This window comes from Acomys minous (assembly GCF_964271855.1).
Source record: "Acomys minous genome assembly, chromosome: 1".
NCBI lineage: Eukaryota > Metazoa > Chordata > Mammalia > Rodentia > Muridae > Acomys > Acomys minous.
Window position 1 is genome coordinate 95,749,492 of NC_140483.1, and position 16,766 is coordinate 95,766,257.

Here is a 16,766-nt window from a genome sequence, read left to right on the forward strand (position 1 = left end):
AGTATTTGCCACCATACCTGGCCCCACCATACCCACCATACCTGGAACATGTTTTATGTGCAGTGTCCTGAAGGTTTCCCATGTGGCATAGCATGTACCTCTCACAACATGCTTACATTATCATGACTTCCATGTGGGACTCTGAACCCTCCAGGATGTGTGGGGAGATTGAACCCAGAACCAGAGCCTTCGTCCTCCAACTAAGGCTGCTAGAGCCCAACCCAGGGAGAAACTGGGTACCATTTCTGCCAAAACCACATCTTAGAGCAATGCTCTGACTGCTACTGTGGCCCCAGGTTTGAAACAGAGCTGGGTGAAAGAGGCAAGACCATCTTAAACACGGAGTTCTGGAAAACGGGCTCTCAGAACTTCCACCCGAGCCCCACGGCTCCCTGGGGAGCCACGCGCACAGCCCTAACTCAGCACCCTAACAGAGTTCCGAAGCTTGTGGCTTGGGGTGTTTCAGGTCAAGTGGCAGAAGGACGACATGGACCACAACCTTAACTTCTTTTCTGTGTCATCAGATGGCCGGATCGTGTCATGGACCCTTGTAAAGGTGCCTGCTTCCCAGAAAGGGTCCTGGACGGGGTGAATGGGGAAGTGGGAGGAGCTAATGGCAAAAGGCTGCTGAGCCAATCCCGCCTTCCTTCCGGCCCTCTGACTGCAGAGCGAGCTGGTGCATATAGATGTCATCAAGCTGAAGGAGGAAAGCAGCACCACCGAAGTCCCTGAGGGGCTGCAGTTGGACACTGTAGGTAGGAGCCCCAGTTCTCACACCCCGAGCCTGAGCATTCAGCCCCAGCACCCCAGGACCGGTGACAGTGGCAATTCTGTGGGCCGAGCCCTCGACCATCGGCACACCCCTGTTCCGCAGGTCCCATGGGCACACTCCTGCTCCGCAGGTCCCATGGGCACACCCCTGCTCCGCAGGTCCCATGGGCACACCCCTGCTCCGCAGGTCCCTTCCCCTGTGCATACCCTGCTCTAGTTTATGCAAATGAGGTGCTGCTCTGCAGATCCGTCCCTGTTTATGCAGATCTAAGCCCTGTTTACCCAGATCCTGTCCCTGTTTACTCAATTCCTACCCTGTTTATGCAGACTCTATCCCTGTTTGCACAGACCATGTCCCTGTTTGCAGACCCCCACCCCTGTTTACCGTGACCCTGACCCTGTTTAACTCAATTCCTGCCTTGTTTACCCAGGCCTCCCATTCTTGTCTGCCGAGTCCTAACTGCCTAGGGCAAGCAAGTCTGAGGTCCAGTTTCTGGCTTCCTGGCCTGAGCCCAGCCCTCACAGCGGCCTAGTTCGATCTGTCCAACACTGAGCTGGGTGGGAGGCTCCCTCTGAGAACCAGCTTACGTTTGTCCCCTTTTCTTCTAAGGCTGTGGCACCGCCTTCGACTTCCACAAAGAGATCGACTACTTGTTCCTGGTGGGGACAGAGGAAGGGAAAATCTACAAGGTGAGGCAGCACTGCCTGCCCTGGAAGCTCCTCCCAGGGTCACTTGGACTTAAGCACCCAGGGACAAATCTTGTTCTACACTCATGACACAGCATGCATGTGGAGGTCAAAGGGCACCTTTGGAGAGTTTGTGGGGCTCTAACTTGGGTCTTCAGGCTTGGGACCTTTTAGCCACTGTGCCATCCTGCAAGCTCAGAAGAGAGGCTTCCCGGATACACACACACACACACACACACACACACACTACATGTATATATGTATTTTTAACACTTATTTACTGGTGGTGGTGGGGACACATGCATGGAGATCATAGATAGCTGGTAGGCATCTTCCAAGGGTTGAAGCTCGCCAGGCTCAGCAGCAGCACCTTTATGTGCCGAGCCATCTCACCAGGCCAGGAAGGCGTGCCTTGGTCTGCCTGGGTGTGTGAACGAGGGGCTACAATCAAAGAAGATGATGGAGAACAGAGAGAGTAACTTGAACCAGTCTCTTTCTCCCTTTCCTAAGAAGCAGACACAGGAGTAGGGTTTGGGGGAGCCAGGACATTCTGGGGCCCCTGGAGGAGATCTGAACTTGACCTGGGCTTTCAAGGCCAGATATCAAGTGGACTGATCTCTGACTATGAGGCGCATGGCTGCCAGCAGGACACAGCCCTCACGGCCAGTTCTTTGCCATGTCTCAGTGTTAGTAGGTGAGCATCCCTCTGAACCTCCGTCGTCCAGAAATAGCTTTGCTGTGAGCTGTTCTTAGGCTCAGAGGCTCACAATGTTAATTACAGACAGCCTCCCGGGAGCCCCAGAGGCCCAGCCAGAGTTGGTCTGAATGCAAAAGAGAGCCCCACCCCCTCTCCACCACTCCCAGTGGCAGAGAGAGAGAGAGAGAGAGAGAGAGAGAGAGAGAGAGAGAGAGAGAGAGATATGGGGGGCAGAGAAGGGGGAGAGCAGGAGAAGGGAAGACAGTCGCTTTGTCTCCTATAGGGAGGGGAAGAGGCTTGCTGGCCAGGGCAAACACTGAGTGGGGAATCTGGAATATCTGAGCTGGCTCCTGGCTCTGCACCTGCCCTTACCTGTAGGAGGTGCTGCTGCTGACTGTGCTGTGGATGATGTGTGAGCTGCAGAGAACCCATGGCTTTGGCATGGACAAAAGGTTAGGCTGCCCCATCCTTGGCCAAGGGCATGAGACCCACCCTGCCTTGGAGACAGAAGCCTGAACCCCAGTCCTTCAGTGCTCCCTCTTCTTTCAGAAGTCGGGGGACATGGACAGGTGGGCTCAGATGCTGATCCTCCAGAGTCCCCGGGGGAAAGGTTACTGCTGACTTTTCTCTCACTGTCGAGCCTGGTCTTCCTGAACCGTCCATCCTTTATCCTGCCACAGTGCTCCAAATCCTACTCCAGCCAGTTCTTGGACACCTATGATGCTCACAATATGGCCGTGGATGCTGTGCTATGGAACCCATTCCACACCAAGATTTTCATGTCCTGTAGCTCTGACTGGACGGTGAAGATTTGGGACCACACTGTCAAGTGAGGGGCCTGCCTCAGCCCTTCCCTCCCCTCCCCTCAGCTCTGCCCCGGGCCCCCCGTCCCCTCCTCTCCCTGCAGCTCTGGCACTGTGACCCTCTGTGTTATGGGCTTGTCTCTTCTGCTACTGCAGGATGCCCATGTTCATCTACGATCTGAACTCAGCTGTGGGTGACGTGGCCTGGGCACCGTACTCTTCCACTGTGTTTGCAGCGGTCACCACGGATGGGAAGGTGAGTTTTTTTTCCTTACCCTGCTGAGACCCCCCCATGGAGACAGGGAGGCACCTCGGGGTCTTCTTCCTGGAGAGCCCACCACATGCTACCCCAGATCAGCAGAGGATGATGGGGCACAGGACTATGCAGGGAAGTGTGGAGGCATCCTTCATCACAGGGGACCTCCAGGGAGGAGCAGCAATGTCCCCCTTGGGGACCTGAGGTGTCATCCAGAAGTTGTCCTCCTCGAGGTCCCTGGGGAGGGGCGCAGAGGGGCCAGTCACGGGTCTGAAAGTGTAGTGAGGGCCATCACCTCCGCGTCACCCCATGTCAGCCAGCCACCCGTTCCCTGAACACGTTGCTCAGAGGCATCCATGGCGCTCAGTTTCAGCCTAGGATTGATCTGCTGATTGTGGCACTCACATTATAGCGGAGAAGAAAACAAAAACAGGCATCAAAATTCCCACCGTGTAGAGCAGAGAACTGCAAGAGGGTGGGGCGGATGCAGATGTGTATAGCATCATTATTCATAATCTCTAATGGCGAAAGAAGCCAGTGTCTATCAAGTCATGAGGAGCAAACAGAATGCTGTGTACATGCAAAAGGATCATACTCAGCAGACAAGGAACATATGACAACATCGATGGACATGGAAAGCTCATACTAAGTAAAATATGCGAGACATGAAAGAACAAATACATGGTAAGACTAAAATAGACTTGAGCAGCACCCCTCATGTCAAGAGACGAGTCTATAGAGGTGGAGAGTACGTTCGCCTTTGCTTTGGATACAAGGGTTGAGAAAAAATGGAGAAGACAAAGTTTGTCTTGTGGGTGAAAAAAACACCCTAAAATGTGTTGTGATAATGGTTTGATAAGTGAATATGCTTAAAAGCAAGAAGCGTATACTTTCAGGATAGTAAATGAATGAGTCCTATAGTATGTGAATTATATCTCAATAAAACTTACATCAAAGAGAGAAGCCAAGCTTGGTGGTACATGCCTATACCTATAGTCCCAGCATGCAGAGGGCAAGCTAGAGGACCAGAAGTGTGAGTTGGCGTGGTGGCGCACGCCGTTAACCCCAGCACTTGGGAGGTAGAGGTGGGCGGATCGCTGTGAGTTCAAGGCCAGCCTGGTCTACAAAGTGAGTCTAGGACAACCAGAGCTACACAGAGAAACCCTGTTTTGAAAAAAAGAAAGAAAGAAAAAAAAAGGGAAAAAAAGTTTGAAGCTAGTCTGGATTGCACAGAAAGGGCCATTGGACCAGACTGAGCTATATTGAGACCCTTGGGTACCATGGATGGTGGGTAGTGGTGGGGCTTCTTAGAAAAGGCTTCTTTGAAGAGGTGAAACTCAAGCTGAATGGTGAGCACCACCAGCCTTTTATTTATTTATTTATTTATTTATTTATTTATTTATTTATTTAGACAGGCTCTTATCTATCATGTAGCTTTGCCTGTTCTCTGATATAAACCAGGCTGGGCTCTAACTCACAGATTTCCATGTGCCCCCGCCTCACGCGCGCTGGGGTTAAAGGTGTGCACCACCGCACTCTGCAGGACGGGCAGTCTGCTGATGAGGTGGGGAAGCTGCTCACACTGAGGATAACGTTACGAGGTGGGAAGGAGCTCATCAGGCTTAGGGACTGAGGAACTATACCTGAGCCGCAGCGAGCAAAGGGGAGAGGTCGTGAGATAAGGACGCCAGCAAGCATGGGATCTGGCTCCAAGGAGACTGAGAGAGGTTGTTTTAAGGGGAGCCTGGGTCCTGCATGGAGGACAGACTACAGGTGGGCAGAAGCAGAAGCAGGGACACTAGGTAGGAGGCTGTTGCCACAGGAGCTGATAGTGACCTCCCTCCAGGCAAAGATAGTATCAGACATTTACTGGGCACTGAGGGATCAAACCCAGAGCATTCTGTATTTGTTAGTTGGGATAAACCCTTGGCTCTGCCACTTACAAGTGAGTTAGCTTCCAATAGTTCCCAAGTCCTCATTTACAAAATAGTGACAGTAATAGATCCACAGTGTGGAGCGGTTGTAAGGGGTATATAATTAGATGGTCCAGCTTTGTAACACTCCTGCCCAGAGCCTGGGACGTGGTAAGTATATTAGACTGGATAAATGGCGGCAGCCATTGTTGGTTCTTTTATAAAACACTGGGTTCCTTTGTGGTGTTTTCATATACACACACTTGTTCTTTTTTTGTTGTTTTACTTTTTGTTTTTTTATTTTTCGAGACAGGGTTTCTCTGTGTAACCTTGGCTATCCTAGACTCACTTTGTAGACCAGGCTGGCCTCGAACTCACAGCAATCCACTTGCCTCTGCCTCCTGAGTGCCGGGATTAAAGGCGTGTGCCACCACACCTGGCTCACACGTTTGCTCTCACCCATCTTCTTCCCATGCCTCTGAACCTCACTCCCGTTCCTTTGTCCCCTCAAATGGTCTTCCGACTAATAGCCTCTCCACTGCTTAAGATTTCTAATCATTTTTATGCTCAGTCATGGGAAGAAAGCAAACTGACATGAAAGCGCCTCTGCCATCTCTGGCTCTGCTGTGCTGACTCTTAGCCTTTTGTAGGGGTCTCAGAAAGCCCGAATGGGAGACCAGGACAGTTTACCCAACTGTGACACTAACCTCTCCCTAGGCTCACGTGTTTGACTTGGCTGTCAACAAGTATGAGGCCATCTGCAACCAGCCTGTGGTGGCCAAGAAGAAGAACAAGATTACCCACGTGCAGTTCAATCCCATCCACCCCATCATAATCGTGGGTGACGACCGTGGGCACATCACCTGTCTCAAGCTCTCTCCCAACTTGCGAAAGATGCCAAAGGTATGAGCTCTGGGAGTCCAGGCTACCATCAAGAGCTAAGGGGGGCTGACAGGGAGGAGCCAGGGGCCACCTCAAGTTTCTGGCGTGAAGGATTCCAGGTAAGGAGGGTGTCACTGCCCGAATGAGGAGGCTAGGAAATCCAAGTCTGTGAGGTAACAGATCAGTTTGACCTGTTGCATACGAGTTCCCTTAGGGTCCAGCGAGGAAGTTTCCAGGAGTAAGTGGCCTTGGGGCATGGAAGAGGCTTACTGGACTGCAGGATGCTGCCAGTGTGACAGGACACCAGGAGCATCATTGCTGGGCTTACAGTTTCAGCTCCAATGGTCCCTAAACTCGGAGCTGTGGATCTACCCAGGGAAATGAGCCATGAGCCGGGTAACTAGGTCAGCAGCCATGCAGGCCTCCTGAATTCCGGCTTCTGTTTCTCGGGTCTCTAATGGTGAGAAGACTCTTCCCAGAGCCCAAGGACCCCAAATGTATGACACAAAGCCCAGAGCAACCATCTTAAATCTATACCTGAGCCCAAATTCAAAATAAGACTCAAGCTTCACAGCACAGGCCCAACTTAAAACCACAGAACCCATTTGCATATAACAGTGGGTATGGCTCTTTGGCTCTCTACCCAGCTTTGGGCCAGGATTGGCCAAGCTGCCCCGATCACTGACCCTCCAGGGTGATTTGAGGCATATTCTGCAGTTTAGGACAGGGTTTGGGGCTTGTCTTCTTCTGCCCCAAATGTCCCTACCCAGCCCAGACTGTGCACTGTTCTTTGGCTACTGGCATAGACCATTCCCCATCATGGCCAGGGAGGCACGGGCTGGAAGTACGGATGCCCTGTAATTGTAGCCAGCTGAGGGAGGGGGTGGACTCGGCTAGAAATAGTCAGAAGGCTGCTAAGCGCCTGCAGCTGTGGCCCACAGGCTGTGGTGGGCTTTGGGGGTTGGGGGAAGTCAGGCACGGCCTAAGTCTCTTTGCTGAGCCTGGCTCTTTGGCCTCAGTGGGGAGAACAGATAAAATCTGTTCTTAATTTAATGAGGAGCAGGCTTAGGATGGCAGAGCTGGACAGCCCCCCTGGGAGGAGGATGGCGGACACCATGAGCACGGTAGATATGAAAGAGTCCTGCCCGGTGTGATGCTGGGAGGCAAGATTTATCACAGGTCCATCTCCTCACAAAGCAAGGGTCAGCTGTGGCTGAGGGAGCTGAACTCCGTGAATCTGCAAACCTAAATCACCAAGGATCTGAGCAAGGACAGTTTGGGGCTAGTGCTTGGGAGGATTAGAAGTTCCTGTGAGATGCCTTCTGACCCTGTCAGCAGTCAAGTGATTCATACAAAAGGAAGTCCTCAGGGCATCCTTGCGGCCCCTCCTCTGGGAACTGCTGGTTTCCTACCCTTCCTGAGAGGACTTACCTCACAGGCCCAGACTTCTCTCCTCTCCCTCCCCCTCCCCTCAGGGACTTCCCTGAAGGCCCGCAGAGGTCAAGAGCCATCTTTCCCTGACTCCTGCACAGATGGGAAAGTGAGGCCTAGGAAGCCAGGGGACTGGTCCAGTCTTCTGGGGGCTAACCAAAGCAATGGGGCTAAAAATCAGGTCTCTAAAACACCACGGCGTAGGGTAAAGCTGAGAAACAGCTTAGTCACGAAGGGAGAACTGGGCCTGTGCCTCTCCTGAGTGGAGCAGTGAGCCAGGTAGTGGCAAAGGGGCTACGGGAGCAGATGAGGGAACAAATGGAGGGGTCAAGGCCAGGGGGAAATCGGAGTGAGAATGGGGCCAGGAAGAAGCCAACTGGCTCTGCACGTTCTCCTCGCCGTATACCTCAGCAGGTATGGCTGGGGCAGGTGCCAGCAAACAGTGGGCACAGGTGGCAGAGAACAGAGGGAGGGCAGGGAATCGCAGCTGCCCAGCCTGTCTCATCACAGTCCACATCCTACTGTCTGGACAGTGGAGAGAATTTGACTGGTGTGGCCTGTGAGCCAAAGATACCCGTGTCCAAAACTCCATTTTCTCAGGCCTACCTTACCACACTGAATGCTTTGCAGGTAGGAATAAGGGTCAGAAGCTCAAGATCTAAGAGACAATAGCCCCCCTGGAGTGACGTGGGAAAGTGTCTGCTCTCATGGGTTTCCTGTGTACTTCCCCGATCCTGGGTCCATGACACATCAAGTCTGGCTTCAAGTGGCACCCCTCCCCAACAGGTCTGAGGACACCTGTGGCCTAGTCCATGACCCCCCCCCACCCTGGATGCTGCCTTCCTAACAGGATGATGGGTTTGCTGCTGCTGGGACAAGAAAACAAGGAAAAGCATCCCCTGAGCCTTTAATCCCAGCACTCCAGGAGGCAAAGGCGGGAGGATTAGGAGTCCAGGGCCAGCTTCAGCTAGGAAGGGGGTTTGAGGCCAGCCTGGGCAACTTGAGACACTGTCTCGAACAAACAACAAAGCGAGCACACACTGGCTTCTGCATTGATCAAATCTCACAGCCATACCTAACATCAAAGGACACGGGAAATCAATCTTCCCGGAGCTCTGAAGGAAAGGGAACCGGAAATATTAGTCAACTTTAGTTATTTTCAATTTATTTCTGTTGTTCTCCTCCACGCAGAAGTCTTATATGGGTGAAGAGCCATGCTTGCAGACAAGCCTCCAGAGATGTTGTGAACAGAACACACACTCTGAGTCACCTTATCCGAGAGCTTAGGGACGGAACAGGAGTAGCAGCGACCCAGTGTTTACAGGGCAGGGAACAGCTAGGGCACGCTGGGAAGAGGAGCCAATTGTGGTGCCCGAAAAGAAGCAGCAGGCCTTTCACCATCCCCACTGATATCTCCCCTCTCCCCAGGAGAAGAAGGGCCAGGAAGTGCAGAAGGGTCCAGCTGTGGAGATTGCAAAATTGGACAAACTGCTAAACCTGGTGAGGGAAGTGAAAACCAAACCCTGAGAGGCCGGCCCCAGGCCCCGCGTTCTGAACCCAGTGCTTACTGCCCTGTACCAGCATGCCATGCACCAGGGATGTACCTCACCCTGACCAAGTCCCAGGGTTTGCCTCTCTCATTCTGGTTCCTAAGGTTATGCCACCCCTCTCCACGATTTGACCCTCAGCACCCATCATACCCTCTTTGCACAATAAATCCGTTTGGAAGCTCATCTCAGACCTTTAATTTCTTTTCTACCACACAGACCCCAAGAAGAGGAGAAATCTCAGCGTAAGCCAAGTTCTGTTTATTATCCAACAGACAGTGGGAGGACCAGAGAAGGGGCCGCGCCTGGACACCCTCCCATTATTGCCACGGGTTCCAGTTTGCTTCCCCAACCTAGAGAGCCCAGAGGTGCTGAGCCTAGGGAAAGAAAGGGTAAACTCAGCCCTTGGCCCTTGGGATGGAGCAGAGTCCGGAATGGCCCTGGCCCTAGCACCAACTCCTAGCCCCCCTCTCCAGGCCTGTTTCTCTCGGGCTCCTCAGGCCTCTCTCGGAGCCAGGCTGGCTACAATCTAGGCTGCTGGGTCCAGCTTCAAATAGACTGGACTCTAAATTCTGGACCCCAGGCTGACAGAATTCTGGGATCGGATTCCACGCTGTGACTCGGGTGTTCTCAGGTCCAGGCCTCCAGGGTAGGCCAGGGGCCTTCAGGGCTGCAGCAGGTAGCTGCCTTCATGGCTAGGCTTCTGGGGTGGTGGCGCCTTCTCAGGACAGGGGCCAGGGCTGGAGTTGGGACTGGATTCCGAGAGCGAATCAGCGTCAGCAGAGCGAGAGTGGCAGGCCCAGCAGAGAATGACCCAAAGTAGAAGCAGCAAGAAGCCCACAAGGCCGTTGCAGACGATGGCGATGAGAGCCCCCTGGGAGATGGCTGCCCCCATGACAGGCAGCACCCTCAGGCCAGCGCAGACGGCAGAGCTGCCTCAGTGGCAAGGCCCATGCCGAGGCACGACTCTGGAATGGCCGACTTTCCAGGGAGGCTGTCCCATCCACACACAATGACTCCTGGGCAGTGACGATGCCCACCTCCAGTCCCGAGCCTGGGGAGGTACAGAGGAAAGTAGAGGGGGGTGAGGAGAAAAAGTGAACTGCAGCCTGGGGGGTAGGGATGGCTCCCCTCTTCTGACTTTGGCCACAGGCAGAGAGCATTGCGTCCTAGCAGGCTCATGTACCCCACAAAGCCAGCACCTCCATCAGGCCTGGCTCTGAGCACCTGGGTGCTGTGGTGCAGGCAAAGTGGGGAAGCTGTAGTAGGCAGGCAGCTTCTATCTCACTCTCCTTGGAACTGGTGGGTATAGCCTAGCCCTCCCTGCCCACCAAGCTTGTAGCTTTCAGACATGCTGTTGTTGGTGGGCGGGACTGAGGCAGTCCAAGGCCCAGGAGGAAGAGGATTATGACCAGTCGTAGTGGCTAGGGCAACCTCTCTTTTCTGAGGGCTGCAGTCAGCCAGTCCAGGAGACCTGCAGAGGTGCCAGCTCACACAGAGAGAACTTTGTGGAGGCCCTGGCAGGGACGGGTGGGCTCTGAGTATCCAAGCCTATGTGTACCTCTCTCTGGGGCTTTGCCTCTCTGGGTCTGGTGTGTGTGTGTCTGAAGGTTCATACATCCCCCTTTCTGGATCTGCATCCTTGCCTCTGCAAACCCACCTCTGTGAAGGTGTGTGGCTGGCTGCCTGTCCCTACCTCTGAGCGTCTTGAGTGTTTCATGTGTGTGTCTCATTTCTCTACCAGTCTGTCTCTGTGTATCTCTGTCTCTTTTCACGTCTGCATGTCCCTCTACCCTCGAGGACACATCTCTTTCTTTCTCCATGGGGTCCGTATCCGTGGTTCTGTGCGGCTTGCATTTGTCTCTGCCTTTGTGTCTATCCTCCAAGCTGTGTGTCTCTGTCTGTGTGGGTCACTATCTCTTCATCTCAGTTCAGGATCTCTGTATCTCGACCCCCCGCCCGCCCGTTGGGGAGCCCCCCTCCCCTTACCTGTGTTGAGCCCGGTGCGTGCCCGCAGGAGGGTCGGGGCAGCGGGATGCTCAGCGCCGACTCAGGCTCCAGAGCCTGCAGGCGGGGGGGGGGGGGGGGGGGGGGCGGACGGGAGGCGGGCAGGGGCGACGTCCACTCCCCGGGCCCTCCCCCGGGGCCGCGCAGCCTCCTCCGGCCGCTCCCGCCGGGGCGCGACCGGGCCGGCCTCTGCCGCGGGCTGTCTGCGGAGAGCGGGCACCTCCTCCCCCTGGGGCGGCGCCTCCTCCGCGGCCGGGGCCGCTAGCTCGCTCGCTCGCTCACTCGCTCGGCGGCGCTCGGGCGGCGACGGCCGGAACGTCGAGGAGTTCGGCTGGGCTCGGCTGCGTTCGGCTAGGCTCGGCCACGGCGGGAGGGAGTCGGCTGAGCTCGGCTGAGCTCGGCGGGCAGCAAAAAACAGCGTAGAGCCCCGCCTCGTGAGTGGCCAGCGGCCTGCGGCCCTTCGGGGGCGGAGACATCTCTGTGCCGCTGCCGCCCTTCAATTGGCTGGCCCGGCCAAGTTCCCGCGCCATTGGTTGTGCTTTGGGGTGGGACAGGACTGTCCTGGTGCAGGAGAGAAGGGAGGGGCTGGAGGAGGGAGAGAGGGGATGAGGGGGCCACTTTGTTTTGATTCATCCCTTGAGAGGGTGGAGGGCCAGGCCACCTTTTTGCAGCGATTTCTTGCACCTTCCACACCTGGAAGGCAATTCCCCCCCGCCCCCGCCTCTAAGCGTCCATCCCTTCTTATCTGGGAGAAGTCTGTTATCTGGAAAAGTCCATGTGTCTCCACAGCTGACCCCCCTCACCTCTTATCTCTCTGCACATCCCTTTCCCAGCAGAATGGGCACTCTGCATCCGGACCTTACAACACCTACAGATTGCCCCTGGTCCTAAGCGCAGTGTGCTCTCCCGCAACACAAGAGCTTTGTGGCGGTTTATTGGTTTCTCACGCAGTGTTGGTCACAGGCTTTGTGCTCGGCTTGCTGGAGGGAGCCTGAGCCACCTGAAGAATGGCTCAGCTCTGGCCGAAGTAGATCCAGGCCTGGAGGATGTCCCGACTCCCCATCCTCAGAGCTCTCCCGAGACCCAAGGCAGCTTGGGCTGGAGCGGTCAAGTGGGCCTTCCTCTCCGCGACCGTCACGTGGCACTGCCGGTGGCTCTGAGCTCACACATGCGAGACAAGCGTGTTCTCTACTACTGAGCTGCATTCCTAGCCCTCCAGTGGTTCTTGAATGTTCTTGTGTGTGCCCTCTTACCTCACACGCTGGCCATGGACAATCAGCTCTCTCATGTGCCTCCCATTGCGCTACCTCCAGTCTTAACGGCTTTCTGAAATACTACACAGCAAAATGCCTCCTGGAGTCAGGGTGCGTAGGGCAAGTTTCTTGACTCTCTTAAACACAGCTTTCTTCTCTGTAAGATGGTTACAGTAATAGCTACCTGTCAGGGTTTTCCACTAATTCATTTATACCATACCGACTACATCTCAGCAAGTGCCAGAGGACATAAGCCAGGACCAGGGGCCTAAAGGTCAGGGCCCTTCCTTCCAAGAAGACCCCTAGAAATCTGGATACCGTTTTGAAAATGAGAAACAGGAGCATAAAGTCATCTGAACAGCTGAATCATCTAAAGCTACTGTGTTAGCGACTGTCTAAAATAAGCCAGAGACCCTGTGGAGTTTGTCAGGATGGATTCATTTTAGTCGTTTTCCCCACCCCCACCCCCTGCCCCTGTTACCCAGCAGGGTGGGGGCATTATGAGAAGGATCAGATCAGTTATAGGAAAGAGAGGAGACATATGGTCACACATCTGAGCGCAGTGTGAGGGAATTTGTGACCTAGCTGCAGGGGATCGGGTTTTATCCTGGAAACAGTGGGGAGTCACTGAAGAATTTTGAGCATCGGAGAGATGTAATCATGGCAGAAATTAGAAGGATGATCTGGGCCGTTGGGTGGAAAGAAGTTTTGAAAGCATTTGAGAGTGAAAGATACGCTTTCTTTCCCATCGGCGAGGAGCTCCAAATGTCCTGAGCAGAGGTGGGAGAGCACTGCGGGGGGAGGGGGCGCTCAGGTACACCAGTAGGCAGAACTCAGCAGGCAGGGGTGAGAAGAGGAGGGCGATCCGGGGTAACTGGTGAGTAGATGCACTCTGTGATGCAATGTCTAGTGATAAAGAGCACAGAAGAGGGGCCGGCGAGATGGCTCAACTGGTAGAAAGCACTTGCCACCAAGCCTGACGACCTGAGTTCAGGCCCTGGGATCAACACAGTGGAAGGCGACAACTGACCGCCCCCTCCCCCAGTGCTACACTCCCTGTAGCGCACATGTGCCCCCACCAAATAAAATTTCAATGTGAGCTTCAGCAAAGGACTTAGGCAATAATATTTGGAGATGTCAAATTTGAGGGTGAATGCTTTATGGAGGTGTTCAGTTAGGCATGGAAAAGGAGCTCCAAGGTTCAGGGAAGTTAAGTCAGAACCAGCTGAAACAGTCCCCGTAGACCTGTCACACGCCCTGGTCACCCCTACTCTCATGGTCTCCCCACCACACGCCCTGGTTGTTCCCACTCTCATGGCCTCCCATGCTCACCTGGTCCACATGGTGACCCGGCCACACGCCCTGGTCACCCCCACTCTCATGGTCTCCCCACCACACGCCCTGGTTGTTCCCACTCTCATGGCCTCCCATGCTCACCTGGTCCACATGGTGACCCGGCCATATACCCTGGTCACCCCCACTCTCATGGCCTCCCATGCTCACCTGGTCCACATGGTGAAAACAGGACTTCGAACAATTCCAGATATTAAAATCTTATTGTCTAGGACCTAGACTGGGTTGTCAAGGAGAGGCCTGTGGATCAGCTGCTACTGTTGTCACGGCTTCTGTTAGAATGCAATTCCTTGGAAAGCACTCCGATTTGTTTAGCTTTGGACTAGTCATCAGTGCTCAAGAGATGGGAGTCAAATTGGGTAACATGACCCACGCGACCCACGTGGCCCATGTGACCCTCATGATCCACATGACCCACGCGACCCACGTGGCCCATGTGACCCTCATGATCCACATGACCCACGTGGCCCACCCTATAGAGTGGGATGCATGGCGCCCAGAAGACTGCTGGAAAAGAAACAGAATGGCAGATAGTATTGTCCACCTAATGGCTTGGTCCCCAGATTGGCATTGTCGAGAAGTGGTAGAAACTTTAGGAGGTAGGGCCCAATCTATGCAGGGTGGCGCTCACCTTTACTCCCAGCACTCAGGAGGCAGAGGCAGGTGAATCTCTATGAGTTTGAGGCCAGCCTGGTCTATAAAGAGAGTCCAGGGCAGCCAGGATTCTGTGTAACAGAGAAACCCTGTTTAAAAAAAAAAAAGAGGTAGGGCCCAGTGGGAAGTATTTGGTCACGGCAGGGGTGCTCTTGAAGGGGACTGTACGACTCTGAACCTCTTTATTTAATCTTTCTTTCTTTCTTTCTTTTTTCTTCTTTTTTAGTTTTTCAAGACAGGGTTTCTCTGTGTAGCCTTGGCTGTTCTGGACTCCCTTTGTACACCAGGCTGGCCTCGAACTCACAGCGATCCACCTGCCTCTGCCTCCCAAGTGCTGGGATTAAAGGTGTGCACCACCACTGCCCGGCTCTCTATCTTTCTTTTCTGGCCCAAGAAACAAGTAGCTTTGCTCTCTCTGCCCTAATGTTCTACCTTGCCACAAGCCCACAAGAAACTAAGCCATAGACACCTAGAAAACTGTGAGCTAAAACAAACCTTTTAACTTTGAATTTTTTATGACGTTTATGAACATATGTGCATATAATTTATTTATTTAGTGTGCGAATGCGCATGTGCAGGAGCCCCACAGGTGTGCCGGCCAGGCAGAGGACAACTCTCAAGAGTTAGGTCTCTCATTCCACAGGTGGGCTCTAGGGATGGAACTCAGATTAGCAGACTTGGTGGCAAAAACATTTACCCATTGAGCCATCTTGCCTGCCCCTCTTTCTCTTTTCTATTTAAAAGTTGAGTATCAGTCGGGCGTGGTGGTGCACACCTTTAATCCTAGCACTTGGGAGGCAAAAGCAGGTGGATCTCTGTGAGTTCCAGGCCAACCTGGTCTACATAGTGAATTCCAGGACAGCCAGAGCCACATAACGATCCCCTGTAAAGTAAATAAACAAACAAACAAACAAATAAATAAATGTTGAGTATCTCAAGTGTTTGTTACAGCAGTGGAAAGCTCCTTGCCTTGGTTACTTTTGTTGAAGTGATAAAATACCCTGACAAAAGCAACTTAAAGCTACAATTTTTTTTTGTTGTCTTTTGAGACAGGGTTTCTCTGTGTTAGCCCTGGCTGTTGTAACTTGCTCTTGTAGACCCAGCTGGCCTCCAGCCCACAGAGATCTGCCTGCCTCTGCCTCTGCCTCCCGAGTGCTGGGATTAAAGGTGTTCGCCCACCACCGCCCCTTAGATAAGAATTTGCTTTGGCTCTCAGTTGAAGTTGTAGCTCATGGTGATATGGAATCCCCAGCAGCATGTGCTGGAGGCAGCTAACCATATTGTATCCACAGTCAAGAAGCAAGGACTAATGCATGATTGTGCTCAGCTTACTTTTTTTTTTTTTTTTTAAATACAGTCCAGAATCTTAGCCTAGGGCATGGTGTCACCCACAGAGGGCAAGTCTTCTGACCTCAACTAACCTAACTGAAGCCGCTGCCACCACCACCACCACAGTCATTCCCAGGAGATTCTAGGCCTCACCAAATTGACCATTGAGAGTGTATTGTATTTCTGACAATAGACTCACCTCCTTTCCAGTGAAGGGCAACTTCGCTACTAGCTCTGGTGGTTACAGGACAAGTGTTCAAGTACAAGCTCTCAGGGCAATGTCCCTTCCTGTTCTGCTTAGGTCTCCATGAGAAATGAATGCAGTTTCTAATAAGCTCAGTCAGTCAGTACCTTTTGACTACCTTAAAAATAATGAACACCCACCAGGCGGCGGCGGCAGCGCAGACCTTTAATCCCAGCACTCGGGAGGCAGAGGCAGGCGGATCGCTGTGAGTTCGAGGCCAGCCTGGTCTACAAAGGGAGTCCAGGACAGCCAGGGCTACACAGAGAAATCCTGTCTCGGAAAAAAAAAAAAATGAACACCCAGTAAAAGTCCTAATATTTAGAGATGGAAAATAGAGGATAAAGTGGAATAAAAATAAAACATTATGTGTTTATTCCACGGATCATTGTTGGCCCTGAATAATAAAATGATAAGACTAGACAACCTCATGGTATCTGTTTGTTGGTCAGCCTGTCATCCGTTCCTTGGTCCTGTCTAGTTTTTATTCACAGTGATGAGATGCTTCTTCAGTGTCCTGAGGAGGCTGCTGTGGAAGAGCTCCCTGTTCCAATGACATGCCTCTTCTAGTGGCACTTTGGGGATCGTCCTGGATTGAGCAAGCATAGACCTCTGCACTTATGAGGATTAGGTGTGGACTTCCCTCTCCAGATGATGCAGTACAGGTGTAGTGTGCTAGCTTGGTGTGTGTGTGTGTGTGTGTGTGTGTGTGTGTGTGTGTGTGTGTGTGAATGTGTATCTGTGAGTATATATGTGTGAGCGTGTATGTGTGTGAGTGGGTATGTGTGTATGTGTGTGAGTGTATATGTACGTGTGTGAATGCCTGTGACTATGTATGTGTGTGTGAGTGTGTGTACATATGTGTGTGAGTGTGTGACTATATATGTGTGAAAGAGTGTGAGTGTATGAGTGTGTGTGTGAATGTGTGAGTATGTACATGTG

At 53.0% G+C, this 16,766-nt stretch overlaps 2 protein-coding genes across 3 annotated transcripts in view; one reads left to right on the forward strand and one right to left on the reverse strand.

Moving 5' to 3' along the window:
• DNAI1 (dynein axonemal intermediate chain 1) overlaps positions 1–9,373 on the forward strand; it is a 71,855-nt gene extending 62,482 nt beyond the window's left edge. The window contains exons 14-20 of the mRNA XM_084775648.1: positions 467–556; positions 668–755; positions 1,382–1,461; positions 2,836–2,984; positions 3,115–3,214; positions 5,845–6,030; positions 8,869–9,373. Of these exons, the coding sequence (XP_084631774.1) occupies positions 467–556; positions 668–755; positions 1,382–1,461; positions 2,836–2,984; positions 3,115–3,214; positions 5,845–6,030; positions 8,869–8,967 (792 nt within the window). The 3' untranslated portion in view covers positions 8,968–9,373. The remainder of the gene's footprint in view (positions 1–466; positions 557–667; positions 756–1,381; positions 1,462–2,835; positions 2,985–3,114; positions 3,215–5,844; positions 6,031–8,868) is intronic.
• Positions 9,233–12,251, reverse strand: ENHO (energy homeostasis associated). 2 transcript variants are annotated; one of them, XR_014778017.1, is made up of 3 exons: positions 11,798–12,251; positions 10,977–11,579; positions 9,878–10,041 (listed from the first exon to the last, which is right to left on the reverse strand). XR_014778017.1 is itself a non-coding variant. In XM_084775865.1 (2 exons), exon 2 carries the CDS (start codon positions 9,880–9,882, stop codon positions 9,652–9,654), a length of 231 nt encoding a protein of 76 aa, XP_084631991.1. In that variant the 5' UTR covers positions 9,883–10,041; positions 10,977–11,437; the 3' UTR covers positions 9,233–9,651. The 2 variants fall into 2 exon arrangements, 1 of the variants encoding a protein (XP_084631991.1); XM_084775865.1 differs by lacking the exon at positions 11,798–12,251 and having other exon boundaries at positions 9,233–10,041; positions 10,977–11,437.
• Between the last annotated feature and the right edge of the window lie 4,515 nt (positions 12,252–16,766).